Below are 18,385 nucleotides of genomic sequence, written 5' to 3' on the forward strand. Positions count from 1 at the left end.
TGAGAGTCAGCTGGAAGGTCCATCTTGGAAGTCTCTGACAAGCTGTAAAGGAGCAGCAGTGGGGGCCATCTGTCTTCCACAGTTGCCCTGGGTGATGTCGGCACCTCCTCCAGGTTATTCATGGTGCCTGAAGTGAAAGCTTTGTTCCCTGCTCTGTCAGTGCTAGCTGGGCTCCCGATAGCCAGTGAGGAGCTTGCTTCTTGATCACACAGGATTATGTGTGGGCAACCTGTAACCCCTTACTTTATTTAAGAAAACACAAGACCCCTGTTAGTGTTCTTCGTTTCAAAATCATGTTCTTTGCCTCTTATTGCCAGCTGGCCTTGAGCTTTCTAGAAGAACATATATAAATTCTGAAATAGAAGATAGCTGTGATAAACAGATTATTATTCTGCTACTCGGGGTTTAAAACAGTGACTGTTAAAGCAGGCAGGAAGAAGGTACTCCTAACGAGTGCTGAAGTCAGGAGAAATGAACAGTTGAAGTCAGTGACTTGGCTGTGATGACGAAGTTGGTAAATTCCTAAGAGCCTGTGGGTTTAATGAAATGTGGGTTTAATGAAAGAGACCCTGAAGCTCTTCTTAAGAAATCCTGTGTAGTTTTTCCATCCACCAGTGAAACTATGAAATGCAGACGTCCTCTCAAAGTGGATTGTATGAAAGTGTGTTTAAGTACTTTCTGCTCGTTTCCAGAGAGTGTGAACCTGGGTAGGCTGACAGCTCCTGGAACAGGCAGGTAGTGCTTTTCCTCCCTCTGGACCTCCGCTATGGTTGTACCAGATCACGAGGTGTCAGTCACTTTCAGAAAGTTCAGTGTAGCAGCCATTTTCCGATGGGGAAGTTGAAATGGGCAATTCAATCTCAAGAATTTCACAGAATATATGTTTTAAGTGTGTGTGTTTATTTAAGGAGAAAGAAATCATTTTCTTTACGCTTTGTAGCTGATACACCCCCGCCCGCTTACCTGCCTCCCGAAGACCCCATGACCCAGGATGGCTCTCAGCCAATGGACACAAATATGATGGCACCTTCCCTGCCCTCAGAAATCAACAGAGGAGGTAAAATGCATTGCTGTTTATTCCCTTTTTCGTGTCTAAAGTTTGTCTGTCCATTGTTACTTTCTCTCACAAATGTTTATTAGTCTGTAGAAAGATAGCTATTAGAGAAAGAGCCCAGTAAGAGAAGCTAGATAGAATTTTTTGGATTACAGATGAGTCTTTCATATGAGGAACAAACATATTGAGTTAACTAATGAAGGCCTAAGTATAATTGTGCAGGCGTCTGTTGAGAGCACAAGACTTAATAATTTTGAATTGGCGATAAAGGAGTATTTTTAACTGAAGGACAGAGGGGTAGTAGTAAAAAACAATGAGCATAACATTACCGAAGTGGAGTTGTCACTGGCGATTTCCAGAATTAGAAGTTCGTAGAACAAGGCTTCCCAAAGGTTCTTCTGTTGTAAGGATAGATATTCATAAATGTCATTATTTTCCAGCTCTCATCCATATACAGCTGCAGCTGGAACAAACTAATAACATTTGTTTCTTTCTTGCTATATTTTTTTTGTTTCTAACCTTGTTACGAAAAGGGGCCAAGGCACATGTTTTTCCTGTTCTCACCTGAAGAGCATAAGCAGAACCTATTAGCAGGATAGAGCATTTCTTTCCCTTCCTGGGAGAGGGTGGGTGCGTTTCCAGCCCTGTCCTGCCGCCGGCAGTGACTGAGGGGAGAATGCCATTGTGCTGCACTGGCGAGTGGAGTGGGCCTAGCCGAGCAGAGAGCTCGCATCAGTGAGTGTTGGGAGAATCCCTGAGCACTTTAGGAAGGCCTGTTGTCGAAGAACACTGTTCCCAAACAACTTCTCATGGAAGAAAGTGCTTCCCTGATGCCCCATGGCATAGACCATTTCAATATGTATGCATTTTATGCAAATTGAATTTACAGTGCAATCTGATTACTAGGTGTATGTCTCATTCATTCTTACTACTTTTCTATGAAAATGGGAGATATCTCAGACATTGTCAGAGTTGCTGACATTTTTTAAGTTCTTAAAATCTGATGGTAAACTCAAAGAACATTTCTGAGATGCGCAGTGTAATAAATTGGAATGTACACCTTTTTTAATCTGTAAAATGTTTTTACATCTGTTTTATTATTGGCTCTGTATTTTATGGTTCCTCATAATCTCTCAAACAACCTCCCAAACATAATTATCAACCAAAAACTAAAAATGCTGGTTTAGGATAAAACAAAACAAAACAAAACTCCTCTGTCTCACACATCTTTGGCGTTTGTGTTCCGGGAACACAACAGCACGAGAGAATGGGCATAGCACCCCTGCCGGAGAGGAGCGTGGGCCCCTGCAGCTCTTGCGGTTAAGCCGAAAATGTCTGATTTCAGGAAGCAGGCCTTTAAATTGCTATGAAATTTTTCCTTTAAATAGCTTTTGGGAAATTTCCCCACTAGAATAAGTTTACAGTTAATATCTTCATGAGGCAGGAACGTTGGCCTTTCTGCTAGTGTTTTACCTTTGGTGGTTTTCCTAAAGTGGGAGTTCGCACACTACGACCAGTTCAGCCTGCTGCTGCCTGTTTTTGTAAATAAATTTTTATGGGAGCACAGCTCCGTCCATTACATATTATCTGTGGCAGCTTTAGCACTGCTGGGGCACAGCTGAGTAGTTACGGTAGAGACCAGATGGCCCACAAAATCTTTCTGGTCTTCTACAGAAAAAAGTGCATCATCCTCTGACCTAAATGAATGGCATCTTGAACAATCCCGATAGCTTATAAAAGCCTTCTTTAGTGATGTCGCAGCCTTCTTTAAGCTTTAGCACTAGGTGAATCCTGAAGATTTTGCTCTTTGAAATACAGCACACTGACCGGTGGTAGTTGCTCAGCAGAGAAGACAGACTATGCCTGTATTCGGCTCCCTTGCTTAAGGGTATAGAGCAGCTAACATATGCGTGGAGTTTTTTTAATGATCGTGTTCTTTGTTTTTCTAAAATTAAGGGCATTGTGATGTCTGAGGAGGTTGATGTTAAGAACACAGAAGTACTTCTTCCCGAGCAGTTATAGCTTACGCTTCTAATGTGGGTGTTCTTTCTCTTTTTACGACTGTACACTCAGGACCTCGTAAACCTCAGATCATTACGTATTGGCATACTGGGCATGCATGGTTTGTGTTCCTGGAATCTCTGAAGCAGTGGCATAAGAGGTTTTACTACAGAAGGAACTTATCTTTAGAACCTTTTAGTTGCAAATGTTTAGAAGCATGTTCTGTTTGGAGATTTGTTAGTCTTAAGAGATTTGACTTAACAAGCTGCATCCTGTCAGTAAAGTTGGGTAATTTCCATTGTTGGCCCATTCTGGGAATGGAGAGACAAAACACACCTGCTCTGCATGACTTAAAGCAAATATAAGGAAGTTAGCATGAAATCTGGATGAGAGAGATATGATTCATTCTGTAAAAATGGCCAGCTGGCAAGATTTCTTCCTGCGTTTGAGGACTGGAGCCGAGCTGTGGCCGTGATAGTTATTGGCAGCTGAATGTGAAGTAAGGGAACTTCTTATCAATAATTAGAAACTGATTTTCATTGCTTTGAAAAAGCCTAGGCCTACGAAGGCCTTGTTGAAAGTCACCCTTTTTCTGCCAGCACCTTTGGCACATTTCCTGTCCTCTATTGTGCTCTTCCCATTTGTTTTTCACTTGCCACTTGCATTTCTTTAGATGGGGAGCCAGCATCCATGGTGGGGGTGACTTCCATTCTGGCATATGGCGAGCAAGTAGCATATTGTGAGTGGTCAGCAAATGCCGTTTGGTGTGCTTGCTTAGCTGGCGTTCAGTGATCTGATAGTAGTTGGAGATTATTTTCCAATTAAAGGGGAATGTCACACGTAGCAAGGAGGACCTGTGTTAGATGTCATAGAGAAACTGTACACATTACAATGGCGCTTACTTTTCCGCATCTTCATTCCATGATTCTGAGCCAGTTTCACAACAGTTTCAGGTTTTGAGAGCCCAAGGCACTAACCGAGGTTGACTCTGAGCTCTTCTTTCTTACAGATGTTCAGGCGGTTGCTTATGAGGAACCCAAACACTGGTGCTCTATTGTCTACTATGAGCTCAACAACCGTGTGGGTGAAGCGTTCCACGCCTCCTCCACAAGTGTGTTGGTGGATGGTTTCACCGATCCTTCCAACAATAAGAACCGTTTCTGCCTCGGGCTGCTGTCCAACGTTAACCGGAATTCCACTATCGAAAACACCAGGCGGCACATTGGAAAAGGTGAGTGTGCGCTGGAACCTTGTTCAGATGTTTGTCTGTCGTGTCCCTGTTCCCCCAGAACTGACTTAGTCGTTCCTGGGGCAGACTCAGAGAGCAAACACCAGGTAGGAAACACTGGCTCCAGTTTGCAAATATTTTTTCAGTTTCTGTTACCAAGACATTACTTTCCAATCCGCAGTTTTTGTGTCTGCCACCTCATGGGAGTTGATATTAATTAGCTAAAATAGTGATTTGGGGAGCACGATTCTATCTTACTTTTGCTGCAGAATAAAAGCAGCTGTTAGAAAGTGACTTACAAGCTCAAACTAAACACAGGTTAAAACAAGTAAACCTAATGTGTTTCGAATGAGTACCGTAACTCACAGGAAAAAGAAAGAAAGAACCAATCCAGAATAACTTACTAACATGGTGTTTGGCCATGTATCTTCATTCCGGGCCAAGTAGGGTAGAGTGCTTGCAAACGAATCCTGAACCTCTCTTAGTAGACTTGATTATCTAGTAGCAGTGTGGGTGAAACAGTCCCAGAACTTTGAGACAGAAAGTGAAGCAAATGACTGAGTGCAGTGTTGCTGAGAGAAAGTCTGGCTTTTCACTGTGGAATGAGAAACAGACTGGTATGGAGAAGGGCAACAGATAAACCCTGTGGTGGTATCAGGGTGAAATGATTTAATAATATGTGTGCGTATCTGTGTCTGCATGGTTATGTTCTCGTGGATGTGTGTGTGTGCGCGTGTGCATGTGTAGGTGCACTCAAACATGCATATAATCTCTGATCCGTCTGCTGGAAGGGCCAACAGGCAAAGACGCCTAGGAGCAGGGAGCACATCTGGTGCTCAGGCCGTCATCTCTAACACTATTTCCCATTGAGTGAGGATCTAGGGCTTCTCAGGGAAAGGGCTGACTCCGGGTAGACAGCGATGAGCCCGGAACGTTTTGTTATACCAGACAGTGAAGAAGCGCTTATGGAAATGATGGGGGCCTGTCACAGGAGCCAACTTGGAGGGGCTTCCCCTGGCCAATTCTGGGACAGTTTAAGCACCAAAATAATTAAGTACAGCTACGGATTTTAAACCACTGAAAGACAACAGTAATTTGTAAGTCCCTGCCAATAATAAATCGCTACAGGAATGAATGAATGGGGAAGGCTGGTTGGGAAATGCAGAGTGAGTGCTAGAGCTAGAAAGTCATCATTTTGCAGCCATCAGTCAGGAATCCTCAGTGGATGCTAAACAGAGAACTTTTGGCAAGAATTAGGGTATTTGCATGGTCTTGCAGTGTCTCTTCACAGCCTGCCTGTTAGTTACAAGGGAGAATAAAAATCACTAGTTATACAGTAGAGACACTGGAGAGCGTCTTGCCTGGGAGATCAAAATTATCATCACCAGCGAGAGAAGATGGATTTCATATGCCACCAGATGTGATGCCCTGAGTAGGAGGCAGCATTACCTATGCAGAATTCCAGTCGAGAATGCAAATCTTAATCAATGGGGAATGTTCACACAAACTCAAAATTCTACTCAAAAGGGAGAGGAGGAACTGTATTCTTCCAAAATAATCAACGTCAGAAGGCAAAGGTGTGGAAATGTTCCACATTAAAAGAGATTAAAGAACTGTGACAGCTGTGTAATAAGCTGACCCTGAACACGATCTGTCCCAGTGAGGGGGGAAAATACCACAGAGGACCTTATTGGGGTCAGCAGGCAGAGTTAGAACATGAGTGATAGATTAGATAAGACTGACTGTTGTACCAATGTTCTATGCACTGGCTTTGCTAACTCTACTGTGGCCATAGAAGAGAATACCCCTGGTCTTGGGAAAAACACACACACGTGTATACATAAAGATATCTATCCATCCAGAACTAATCCTGTGTCAGAGTATAGGCAGGCAGGTGCATATATATGTATATATCTGTAGACGTGTATATATGAATGTATCTGAGGGTATGTATGAAAGCATAGAAGGGAAGGAGGTACAAATGATCAAACACCTGGAATAAATTGTCACAATAGTGGCTAGATGAGTGCTCTTTGTTCGTTATTCTTGGCTGTTCTATTTCTGTACATTTGAAACTATTTCCATAGTAAACATTTTTTTAAATGACCTACTATAAAATTTAGAACAGTGGACCAAATCAAGTGGTTATTTAATAAATGTTTAAAAGGCATTTGAGATAAAAGTTCAACACTTGATCCAAAAAAACCCACCTCCTAAAACAGGAATTAGTAGGTAGTTCCTTAATACTATTAAGGGGGGAAAAAAACAAACCCTAAACTCCACATGTGATGAAGAAATGCTAGAACCTAGGTTCATGACATATAGATATCTATGATCTATAAGCCCTGGAAATTGTGCATAAACACAATATTGCATGCATTTGGGATAGAGAAATGTATTTTTCAGTAAGTTCTAAAGTTGACCATTACCCCAAAGTACTAAAAAGTCATTGTACTCCGAAACATTTCTATTAAAAATTAGGAAGAGGGGCATTTGGGTGGCTCAGTTGGTTAAAATGTCTGACTCTTGATCTTGATATAGGGTCCTGAGTTCAAGCCCCATATTGGGCTCCATGCCATGCATAGAGCCTACTTAAAGAAAAAAAAGAAAGATTTTAGGAAGAAAATAAGGATTCTGGGAATGCTGTTAATTAAAATTGTTCCAGATACCTTGACTAGTGTATTCAAATGTAGAATTACCAATAATGGAAATAAGCCAAAATAATCATTATTGCAGATGATATGATTAACTAATTGACAGTATTCTTGGGGTAGATTCTTGAAGTGAAATTAGTAGGTCAAAAGTAGGTCTTGATATATTATGCCAAATTACTTTCCAGGAAGCTTTTATTGGTTTCCACTTGTACCATAAGTCTGTTTTGTGAGTGCCTTTCCTCCTTAACCCACGTTGGTATTACTGACATAAGTAATACTGACCATGGTAATATTTATAGCCACTGTGTGTATTCAAAAGTTATGGTTGTTTATCTAGAAACTTCTTAAGAATTTATTTTTAGAAACCGTATGCCAGTTTTCTTCAATCTGGGAATAACCAGTTAGAAAATATAGCGGAGGAGGAAATGAAATTTTCAATAGCAACAGAAAATGTAGTTTTTTTAGAAATGATCTGAATAAGTGATAACTAAGAATTATGTAAAGAAAACCAAATTTTATTGAGAGAAAGAAAATTTAGATATATAAATAAGCAGTCGGTGTTCCTTAAAGAGAAGGCTTAGTATTATGAGAATATTTTAGGGACATCTATTCTTCCTAATTTCAGTTTGTGGTTTAAAACAATCCATGCTAGAATCACAATGTGTTATTTTTTTGAAAATTGGAAAATGTGTTCTGCTATTGTCTGGCAGGATAAACAAGTGAAAATAAATTTTTTAATGGAAGAGTAAAGAAAAAATTCTTGATGTTAGGTTAATTAAATATTATGAAACTACAGTTAAATCAGGTTTAGACAAAATGGGTAGAATAAACTAAACTCAGACTATATTGTATTTAAAACTTAATGTATGTTAAGTGAAGCATAACAAATCAATAGTCTTCTAGTGGTCCTGCAGTAACAAAGTTAGCTTTTAGGTGAGGCTGTAGAGAGAAACCCTGACCTCATTTCATATATGCAAATAGATTAATGAATTGAGTTTTCTTTGATGGCAAGCTGTTAAGAAGCTAGAAGAAAATACATTTGATCAGAGAGGTAGAAATTTTCTAAGCATAAAAAGCAAGAGAAAAGATCACAAGAGATTTGATTGCTCAAAGCTTTCAAACTTCTGTGGATTAAAGAAAAATACAAAGACTAATGGGGAAACAAATAGGAAATAAATTATTTATATCTTACACATAGCTCATAAAAAAACAATAAAAATACTAGAACCCCAGTGGGATAAATAGGTAAAAAATAGGAACAGTAAGTTCGTAAGAGAAACACAGATGGCTAATAAACAAACGAGAGCATATCCAGTCTCACATGTAAATTAAAACAATACTGTTTTTTGGCTGTGATTTATTTTAATTTATTTGTTTTTGTCTTAAGCTCACTCCATCCTGGCACTGGCAAAACGAGAAGGGCCCTCCTACACTGCTGGTGGGGTGTAAATTGATACAAGCATTCTGGAAAGTCGTTTGGCAAAGCGAATCAAGAGCCTTTGATCTGGCGATTTAACTTCCAGGAATCTCTCCTAAGGATATTATCAGAAATTATCCAGAGACATTTATCCTGGCGTTGTTATAACAGAAAATTAATATCAGTGCTGTGGTCCCATATTGGGAGAATCGCTAAAGTAAATTGTTGTGTCCGTATAATCATGTAGATTATGTTTAAATGTTTGCAGAGAAAGTTTAGTAATACTCAAAACCTAGAATCCAGTGTATCCAAATATTAACAGTTACTGCCTCTGTGTCACGAAACAAGTGATACTTTCTGCTTCTTTATATTTGGTTTTACTTTCTAAGTGTTCAAAAACGAATACTGCTCAGTTTTATAATCAGTAAAAAAAAGTAAACACACACACACACTCTTAAATTGTTTTCTCTACACCACGCAGGAAAATGGGCTTCTGTTCCAGCAGCTATTTAATTGTTACAGAAGTCTTAGCCATTGTGTGTACATGTAAGCACAACACACAGTTTTTTGGATTGGATTGGAGACAATAGTTTAAGGATTGGCTGAGACCTGCCAGAGTTCCCTGCAAGGTAGAGTGTTTAAAGCCACATGGGATGTGACTCTGTTCACTGCGTGGCCTATAATAAAGTAATGTCCCTTAATGGCATAGGGCTTTGTCAGAAAGCGCCCCCCCCCCCACTACACACACTTTCCTTTTTTTAAAGGCTGGGTAGGATCAATTTCCTACACTCTAAGATGTCACAGGAAGAAGTTTGGAGCAGATGGTAGTTCGGGGAGATCAGATTGCACACAGTATGAATTATTTTTGTAATTATTTTCCCCCGGACCTTATATCTGACAGCTCTCAGCAGTACTGCCTCCACCTCTGGTTTTCTAGTTCTTTCACTCATCTTGGCCCTCCTTTCTCTCCTGCCTTTGTTAGGTTATTTCCTAGAAACCTCTTAGACATACATGTTAACAAAAGTACATTCATTGTGTGAACTAATAGGGTTAAATGAGATTTTATCAGTTTCTAAGATTTGGAGAGTATCTCTCTAATTAGCTAAAGTTTAAATCCATGCAAATTCGTATACTGAAGATACACAGAAGCTTTACGGCTGTGAAAAGTGATGATGAAGACATTGCACACGTTGTCTTCCTGCAGGAGTACATCTTTACTACGTGGGAGGGGAAGTGTATGCTGAATGCCTCAGCGACAGCAGCATCTTTGTGCAGAGTCGGAACTGCAACTACCATCATGGATTTCACCCCACTACTGTCTGCAAGATCCCTAGTGGGTGTAGTTTGAAAATCTTCAATAACCAAGAATTCGCTCAGTTATTGGCACAGTCTGTGAACCATGGCTTCGAGACAGTCTATGAGCTCACTAAAATGTGCACTATCCGCATGAGCTTTGTAAAGGTAAGTGAGCTCCGTTGCTCTGGTTAGGGTTTGACTCGCTGCACTTCGTCTCAGTGTATAAATCTATGTCTTCTTGCTATGTGTCCATAGAAGCCCACTTTTTACCTAGGCGTTTTTGAACTTGAGTAAGGATGTCAGTTATTAGGAAGATATAATTAGAATTACAGGAGTGTTTGTATTAAATGTGAAGAGTGTAGGAGCCTCGAATAACTTTTTCCTATTCAAATAGGCACGATTTTAACTATTGTAGTACCATAAGAAAATGTTATGCTATATATTTAACACGTATAATTTAATCGCATGGTTTTCTTAAGAGATCAGTTCAGTTAAACACACGTCCCTTCTGTTTTAGTACTTAGATGGTGGTAAACACTTGTTGCTTTTGTCTCAGCAATAAACAAGTGATCTTTTTGTAAATATTCATCACACTGGGGTTTACTTTTGACTGGTCAGGGTTTTTTAAAAATGTTTTCAGTAAAACCTCATCATTTTCTTATAATTCAAAAATTAATAAGACCCTTGCCCACAGATCAGTAGATGCCTTAGTTCTAAGATTATTGTTAGGGTTGAGGATGGAGAAGGCTAAAGACATTGTTCACAACAATTGATCTCTTTTCTGCCTTCTCTTCTGCCTCTGAGAAATAAAAAATTTTAAGATGTCATTGCAATGTAAAAAAATTAAGTATCTGATTAGATTTCATGAGTTGTAACTTACTGTAGTGATTAGCTTGTCTCTGAGTTCCCAAAGATAAATTTTCATCCTCTGTTACCTTGAGAAACAGAACTAATTATATATTTGGGTGAAGCAATCACCTTTTATGTCCTCTCTTCAGAAGCTCACCTAACTTGTCGTTAAACCTGTTCTGTAATGTGTGTGTTACAGAGGGTAATTTTGGAATCTTACTTTGTTAATCATCCCTTTAGATCAAAGATACCTTTCCCTGACTATCTTTTTTTCTTACATCTTTGAGTCACATTAGCAGATTTTGACAGTGTTCTTTTAATATTTTCTTGAAACATTATTCAGCAGTTCTTTGTGTCTGAGTCTGGTGCCTTTTTAGTATTAAGGAGGTTTTTTTACCCTTTAGAGAGGTTGACCAATATGCTGTGTACCCGTGAGACTACAAAGATCTTTCTCATCCACAACTAACATTCACTGTTTAATTTTCGACTTTGCATTTTGGCTAAAGTGAATTTTAAAATGGGGACAGTAACTTGCCACCAGTGCTTTTTGTTTGTCGTTTTATGGTATGGAGGAAAGAGTACCTGTTAAGAGTCAAAAGACCCGGACTCTAGTTTTATCTGCCATTTTAACTGTGCGATTAAAGCACAGGGATCCTTTGCTGGTCCTCGTGATCAGCATCTTTAAAATGGGTGGATGGAGTTGGGAACTGTGGTAATCATTACCAGGGTTCCTTGGACAGTCTACTATTATTGAAGTAGAATTTATGACTCTACTGCTCCAGCTGGCTTTCTCCTCAAGCTCATTTCATATTGATTACCCCTTTTTAATGGTTTTACTTTTATACATTTCGAATTACTTACTTTTACAGAAGTAAGAACAAACTTTACACTAATAAAAAGTGTTTATTTTATAAGGATATGCATTAAAAATGTATTAGATTTCATTCATTCAGCAAATATTTTTAGCACTATTCCAGAGAATTAATGCAAAGATGAAAAAGCACCTGGTGTCTCTAGGTTCACAATGCTAATGGCCTATTATATGTTTAATTATAAAATAATGTGGTGTATACTGGAATGGAGGGTAATAGAATAATATATTACATATATGATATATTAATATATAATAATAATATAATGAACATAGCTGGGAAGCTGGATTTGGAGTTGAGGATAAACAAATTCTGTTTTAAAACTCCTGCTGACATGATAAAGGGCAGCTGCTTATCATACATTTGCAACAAAAAATTGCATTGTGTTTCTACAGTCTTGTTTTTTATTATCATAAGGATTGCATACCTTGCCCTTCTCACACTTAGCATCTTAGAGAAATGATACAGAACATTTTACTAATATTAATAGTCAATCTTGTGTTATTTTGAAGACTGTCATTTTGGACTTTAAAGCACACATTTTATAAATTATTTGCACAGTAAACTCCCCATATTTCTGAAAAATCCAAGTCATTTCAGCTGAACAAGTATTGCTAGGGCTCTGCTTTGTGCCACTCACCTTGCTAGGTGTTTGCAATCAAAGTTAAATAAGATCTGGGGCGCCTGGGTGGCTCAGTCGTTACACGTCTGCCTTTAGCTCAGGTCATGACCCCAGGGTCCTGGGTTTGAGTCCCACATCTGGCTCCCTGCTCAGTGGGAAGCCTGCTTCTCCCACTCCCCCTGCTTCTGTTCCCTCTCTGTCAAATAAATAAATAAATAAATAATCTTAAAAAAAAAAAAGATAAATAAGATCTGGTCCCTGCCTTCAAAGAACTTACTATCTAATGGAAGAAACATGCACACAAACCTTTAAATTAAGATTAGCAATGTACTGATAGATGTAGAAATGCATGGATGTATATATGTATGCAGTTCATGTATCACAACTTTTTCCTGAAAGTTCTGATATTTATATGTATTTCTTGAATGTCCTGGAGTAAGTAGGTGTCAGAGATAAATGGTACCCAACCTTCTCTGACATCCCTCAGGAAACAAGGTGTTTATCAGAGCTTTTCCATTGCCCACCACACCAGTGAGTTTTTTTGATCTTCATAATTGCAAGATTACCTTTCTCTTTTTCAACTTTAGTGTCCCAATTCCGGAATACTGACGATGTCAGGCAAGCTACCTTCTTGTACAAATGTGTAATGGAATCTGTTGATTTAAAGCAATGATTAGGTGTCAGTAATAGCTTTTTTTCTGCCAGTTTGCTTTGAGATTGAAAGATCAAGAGCTCTTGTGTTGCTAGGAGGACCGTCAGTGACTGAGTGGGCAAGAAGCAGAATGTCAGTTTGTCTAACATAACTTTTGCTTATTTTCTTGGTGATAAATGAGTATTTAATATCTGTTATAATACTATCAGTAACACAGTGGGCAATGAAAATGAAAGGTAAAAAGTGCCTTTGTTAAAACAGCCTTATAAGGTATTTTGAAACTTCCATTCCCCAAGAGCAGTACTTCCTAACCTGGAATGTGTGGAGGGACTTTAGGGAGGCTTGAACACACCCATCCCCTGAAATTGCCTTCCAAATTGCGTGTGTATGTGTGTGTGTGCGCGCGCGCACACACACACACACACACACACACACACAACATCTGTCTTACGGAAAGCATCCGTGTCTTTAATCAGCGTGTCTGGTTATGGGAACTCTTCTTTTTTTTTTTTTTTTTGGTTATGGGAACTCTTCTTACTTAAAAGTTTAACCACAGTGTTAAGCAGGTTAATGACCTCCAATGTGTCTTCTAGGGTTGGGGAGCAGAATACCACCGCCAGGATGTTACTAGCACCCCCTGCTGGATTGAGATCCACCTGCACGGCCCCCTCCAGTGGCTGGATAAAGTTCTTACTCAGATGGGTTCACCTCACAATCCTATTTCATCTGTGTCTTAAACGGCCTCAGGCTTCTGCCTCTTGAAAACTATTGAGCCTTGCATGTACTTGAAGGATGGATGAGTGAGTCAGATGCGATCAAGAACTGACAAAGGAGCCTTGATAATACTTGACCTCTGTGACCAACTGTTGGATTCAGAAATTTAAAAAACCTTGGTAACATACTGTCGATATCAAGAACCCGTTTAGTTTACATTGTAACATTCTATGGTAAAATCAACTAAAATGCATACTTTTAGCAGGACTTCATGTATAGTTAAAGGAGAGATGGCCAAGCCAGGGACAAATTATCTATCGGAGAAACGGTCCTAAGAGATTCTTTTGTGTTTGGCACTTTAAGGTCATCGTTTGGCAAAAGTTTAGCATTAATAGTCTCTCTGAAGTGTGTTTTTATCAGGTTTAGAACCCATGTTGAGTCTTCTCTTCATGGGTTTTCATAATATTTTAAAACTATTTGTTTAGTAACGGTTTTTGTTTTTTAAGTAAAGTTTAGTCTTGATGATATACATGGTAATCTTTCTAAAATTGTATGCTGACCATACTGCTGTCAGAATAATGTTAGGCATATGCTCTTTGCTAAATATATATGTACAGAATATTTGGAAGTTAAGAATTGATTAGACTAGTGGATTTAGGAGTATTTGAGGGGGGTGGGGGAGAGGGAAATGACAACTGCAAATGTAGAATATACTGTAAAGAGTCAGTTTGTTGCTTTCAAGAAACAAACTGATGTCTGAATTTTGTTGTGTTTCAATTTTTTAGAGATTTTATCCTACTTTTTTTTTCGTGTCTTCTATCCCTTCCTCTCCAAAAAGCAGTTATGCAGCTGGTTCATTCATATAACTGTGAGAGCAAATGAGTAATTCCTGCTACTCTGAAACCGACTGCCTGTATGTTTCGATACCAATTGTATGGAGTGCTTGAATGTAATAAGCAGTTTTTATGGAGTTTACAGAAATGGGCTTTAATTTTCAAGTGAATTGTTTGCCAAACCTAGTAACTGTTAAATATTTGGAGGATTTGAAGAACATCCCTGTTTAAATCCATTTCAAACTTTTTAAATTTTTTTGTACTATGTTTGGTTTTATTTTTCTTCTGCTAATCTTTTATATTCACTTATGCTGTCGTACATTGAGTACTTTTATTCCAAAACTAGAGGGTTTTCTCTACTGGAAATTTTAAATAAACCTGCCATTATTGCTTACTTTGATTAAAACTTTGTTGTTTCCTTCCTGAGTTCACACACTAGATTTTAGGACTAGTAAGATTTACTACTCTTCTGAGAGATTTTTCTCAAATATTCCTTGCCAAACGTAACAGACTAAATTACTAACACAGAGACAGGGAAACTGAATCGTGAAGAGAGCAGAGTCCCTTTAAATCAGAAAAGAAAGGACATGTGGAACTTTGGAAATTAAGAAAAAAGAAATAGCAAAATTTGGAATCTTAGACATAGTTGTATGAGCTTGTTTGTGTGAGGAATTCCAGCACCAGCAATTATTGATGGACAACACTCTGTCAGCCAAAAGAATGCAAGTGTAATATTGGGAAGGCATGAGAACTGAAACCACCACAAAACAGGGGTTCACTTGCCCATGTGCTTGCCATGGGAATGATGCAGCCCCTCTCCCATCCCCTGCCCTGGCCCCAACAGTCTGCCCAGGAAGGACACAGACTTGAGGACACTTAGAGTCTTCCCCGGCCAAAATGATGCGACCCTTTCTCCTTTGTGTTATTATTTTATTTTAAATATTTAATTTATTTATTTGACAGAGAGAGACAGCAAGAGAGAGCACAACCAGAGGGGGAAGCAGACTCCCCGCTGAGCAGGGAGCTGGACATGGGGCTCTATCCTGTCTTACCCACAGTTGTTTACCAGCCCCATTGATTGCCCAAACAATGACCACGCAGAAATTTCTACTGCATCTTGCTGGCTCCAAAAAACATCATTTGCAAGTGGAGAAAGCCCTGGAGAGAATACCTATATGGTAACACACGTTTATATGTGTCTGCTGGGTTACTTAACTTTCAGGAACCTCTATTTCCTTACCTGTAAAAAGGAGATAATGCTGCTGTTGTTTCCTTATCACAAAGTCCAGGTGAAGCTCTGTTGGAAGAAAGAAGTGTGAAAATACCTTGGGAACATAATTGCCACATAAGAACAGGTCACTCTTTACTTAAACCCTCCTTTGTACTGTTTCCCCATTTCTCTGCTAAATCATTCCTTGCACAGGTGACCTGGATTGATGATGGTGATTTGCACAATATCATAAGAGAAGATGACTAAAAGCTGTTGAGCTTCAACAATGAAGTATCACTGAAAATTATCTAACAATAAAGAGGACAGATCAGAATTTCTTTTTTTTTTTTTTCCTTCCAATTTTTTATTTATTTTCAGCGTAACAGTATTCATAGTTTTTTCACCACACCCAGTGCTCCATGCAATCTGTGCCCTCCCTAATACCCACCACCTGGTTCCCCCACCCTCCCACCCCGCCCCTTCAAAACCCTCAGGTTGTTTTTCAGAGTCCATAGTCTCTCATGGTTCACCTCCCCTTCCAATTTCCCTCAACTCCCTTCTCCTCTCCATCTACCCTTGTCCTCTGTATTATTTGTTATGCTCCACCAATAAGTGAAACCATATGATACTTGACTTTCTCTGTTTGACTTATTTCACTCAGCATAATCTCTTCCAGTCCTGTCCATGTTGCTACAAAGGTTGGGTATTCGTCCTTTCTGATGTAGGCATAATACTCCATAGTGTATATGGACCACATCTTCCTTATCCATTCATCCGTTGAAGGGCATCTTGGTTCTTTCCACAGTTTGGCGACCGTGGCCATTGCTGCTATAAACATTGGGGTACAGATGGCCCTTCTTTTCACTACATCTGTATCTTTGGGGTAAATACCCAGCAGTGCAATTGCAGGGTCATAGGGAAGCTCTATTTTTAATTTCCTGAGGAATCTCCACACTGTTCTCCAAAGTGGCTGCACCAGTTTGCATTCCCACCAACAGTGTAAGAGGGTTCCCCTTTCTCCACATCCTCTCCAACACACGTTGTTTCCTGTCTTGCTAATTTTGGCCATTCTCACCCTTCTAGCGGACAGCTATTTCCCACTTTCCCCAACTTCCCGCAGCCCCCTGCTGGTACAGTCATGCAAATCTCCTTAACTGAGTGTAGCACACTGCAGGCGGTGTGGAGACTGACTAGGTCATACTCCAAAATAATCCAGGAATAGGATTGAAACCTATTGGAATTGGAGGCCCTGGGAGTTTGCAGCATGGTGCATAAATCAGCCCTTCACGCTCAAGTGCAGTTATTTGTATTGTTGGTAAAATCTTGGTGAAGATCATTGTCATGAGCCGTAGGAGCCTGACGAGTCCCCTGGAAGTTTCTAAATAAAGGAATGAAAACATCACAGCAACTGTTTGTTTGGATTACTCTAACCTAGTTCAAACAAGAAGAAAGCAATGGGAACTGTTTCATACTAGACCTGTTTCTGCCTCTAAGAAACCACTAATGGTGGTGGTGGTAGGCAGGGGGGTCATTAGAAGTGGAGGCCCTATAGCTACCGCCTCACTCCATCACTTCATGGTTTTTGAGCTCCAGCAAGTTTCCTAACTTTCCTGCACCCACTTCATCGTCTGTAAAGTAGAGGCTCCAAAGCCCATCTCATGGAGTTACCATGGAAATTAAGCCAGTGCACGCAAAGCATTTAGAACTTCTCTAGAGAGATTAATATGACCAATTAACTCTGGCTGGCAAGCTAATCAGAAGGGAGTTTAACAAACATTGGATGAAGACTCCTTACCTTTATAATATTTAATAAGCCCAGTGGGAAATCCTGACTGACCTCAAGGAGCTGGTAATCCAGTGAGAGAAACCCAAAGGAAGAACACTTGCCACCTGTGTGTCCCTTCTCGGGCTGCCAGGCACCGTGCAGGGGGTTCCACGTACTGTATCCTCAGAAGAACGTAAGAAATGATACTCTAGCCTCAACCCAACATCATTTTTCTTATAGATGAGGAAACTAGCTCAGAAGCTAAGTTACTTGTCCAAAGTCAGCTAGCTAGTTAGCATTCAGGTCTGACTTTAAAATGTAGAGTTAATTCCTTAACAACAACAACAAAAAAGTCAAGTATGTCCATACTGTATTGCTTAAACCACAAAGACTCAAACTCCATGAAGCCAAAGAGGGGATCGCCAAAGATGGTCACGTTCCATCCCTTTCTCTTGTTAATTTGCAGACATGTAAACTTACCATAAAATAAGGCAAAATGAAAAGCACAGAGGAGCACAAAGGAAAGAAGATATAGTTCAAACTTGAGTGAGTAGAGATCAATAAAGGTTTTATGGAGGAAGTGGTATTTAAGGTTGAGCTTGGAAGGAGGGGAAGCATTTTGGTAACTGGAGAAGCTTCTGGGCAAGAGAACCGTCTAAGTAGAAGTGTGACAGATTCCTGTTACTTGGAACACCAGCATCTGCCCACCGGTTTCTAAAGACATGCCTCCAACCCACGGGGTTTCTGTGGGATTTACCATACAATCCCTCTGGCCACCGTTTGATGGTCTAGGTAGGGACATCTCCTTTGGGAATTCTGGGACTGGAAGTAAGGAAGGGTTTTCCTGTGCCTATGGTAAAGCTTGGGATTGGCCCTATATTGGCTGTAGGTATGGACTGGAGAGAGAAGGTAATGGCATCCAGGTTGTGGGGTGTAGGACTTACCAAGCACTCCCACATTCCTGCTCTTGGTTTTCCTAGGTCCCCAGAATCTTTGTAGATAATCCTCTCTTTGGCTTCATGTAGTCTGAGTTTTTGTCAGCCTGCAAGAGTGTGCGGTTTAAGCAATACAGGATGAACATACTTGACTTTCTGGGGTGCCTGGGTAGGTCATTCGATTAAGAGAACATACTTGACTTGCTGGGGTGCCTGGGTAGGTCATTCGATTAAGAGTCTGCCTTTGGCTCAGGTCATGATCCCAGGGTCCTGGGATCAAGCC

At 39.9% G+C, this 18,385-nt stretch overlaps 1 protein-coding gene across 1 annotated transcript in view; it reads left to right on the forward strand.

Moving 5' to 3' along the window:
• Positions 1-14,594, forward strand: part of SMAD1 (SMAD family member 1) — a 73,744-nt gene extending 59,150 nt beyond the window's left edge. The window contains exons 4-7 of the mRNA XM_080797734.1: positions 941-1,057; positions 4,065-4,286; positions 9,559-9,815; positions 13,239-14,594. Of these exons, the coding sequence (XP_080653860.1) occupies positions 941-1,057; positions 4,065-4,286; positions 9,559-9,815; positions 13,239-13,382 (740 nt within the window). The 3' untranslated portion in view covers positions 13,383-14,594. The remainder of the gene's footprint in view (positions 1-940; positions 1,058-4,064; positions 4,287-9,558; positions 9,816-13,238) is intronic.
• Positions 14,595-18,385: the final 3,791 nt, after the last annotated feature.

This window comes from Martes martes, assembly GCF_963455335.1.
Source record: "Martes martes genome assembly, chromosome: 2".
In the NCBI taxonomy this organism is placed as follows: Eukaryota; Metazoa; Chordata; class Mammalia; order Carnivora; family Mustelidae; genus Martes; species Martes martes.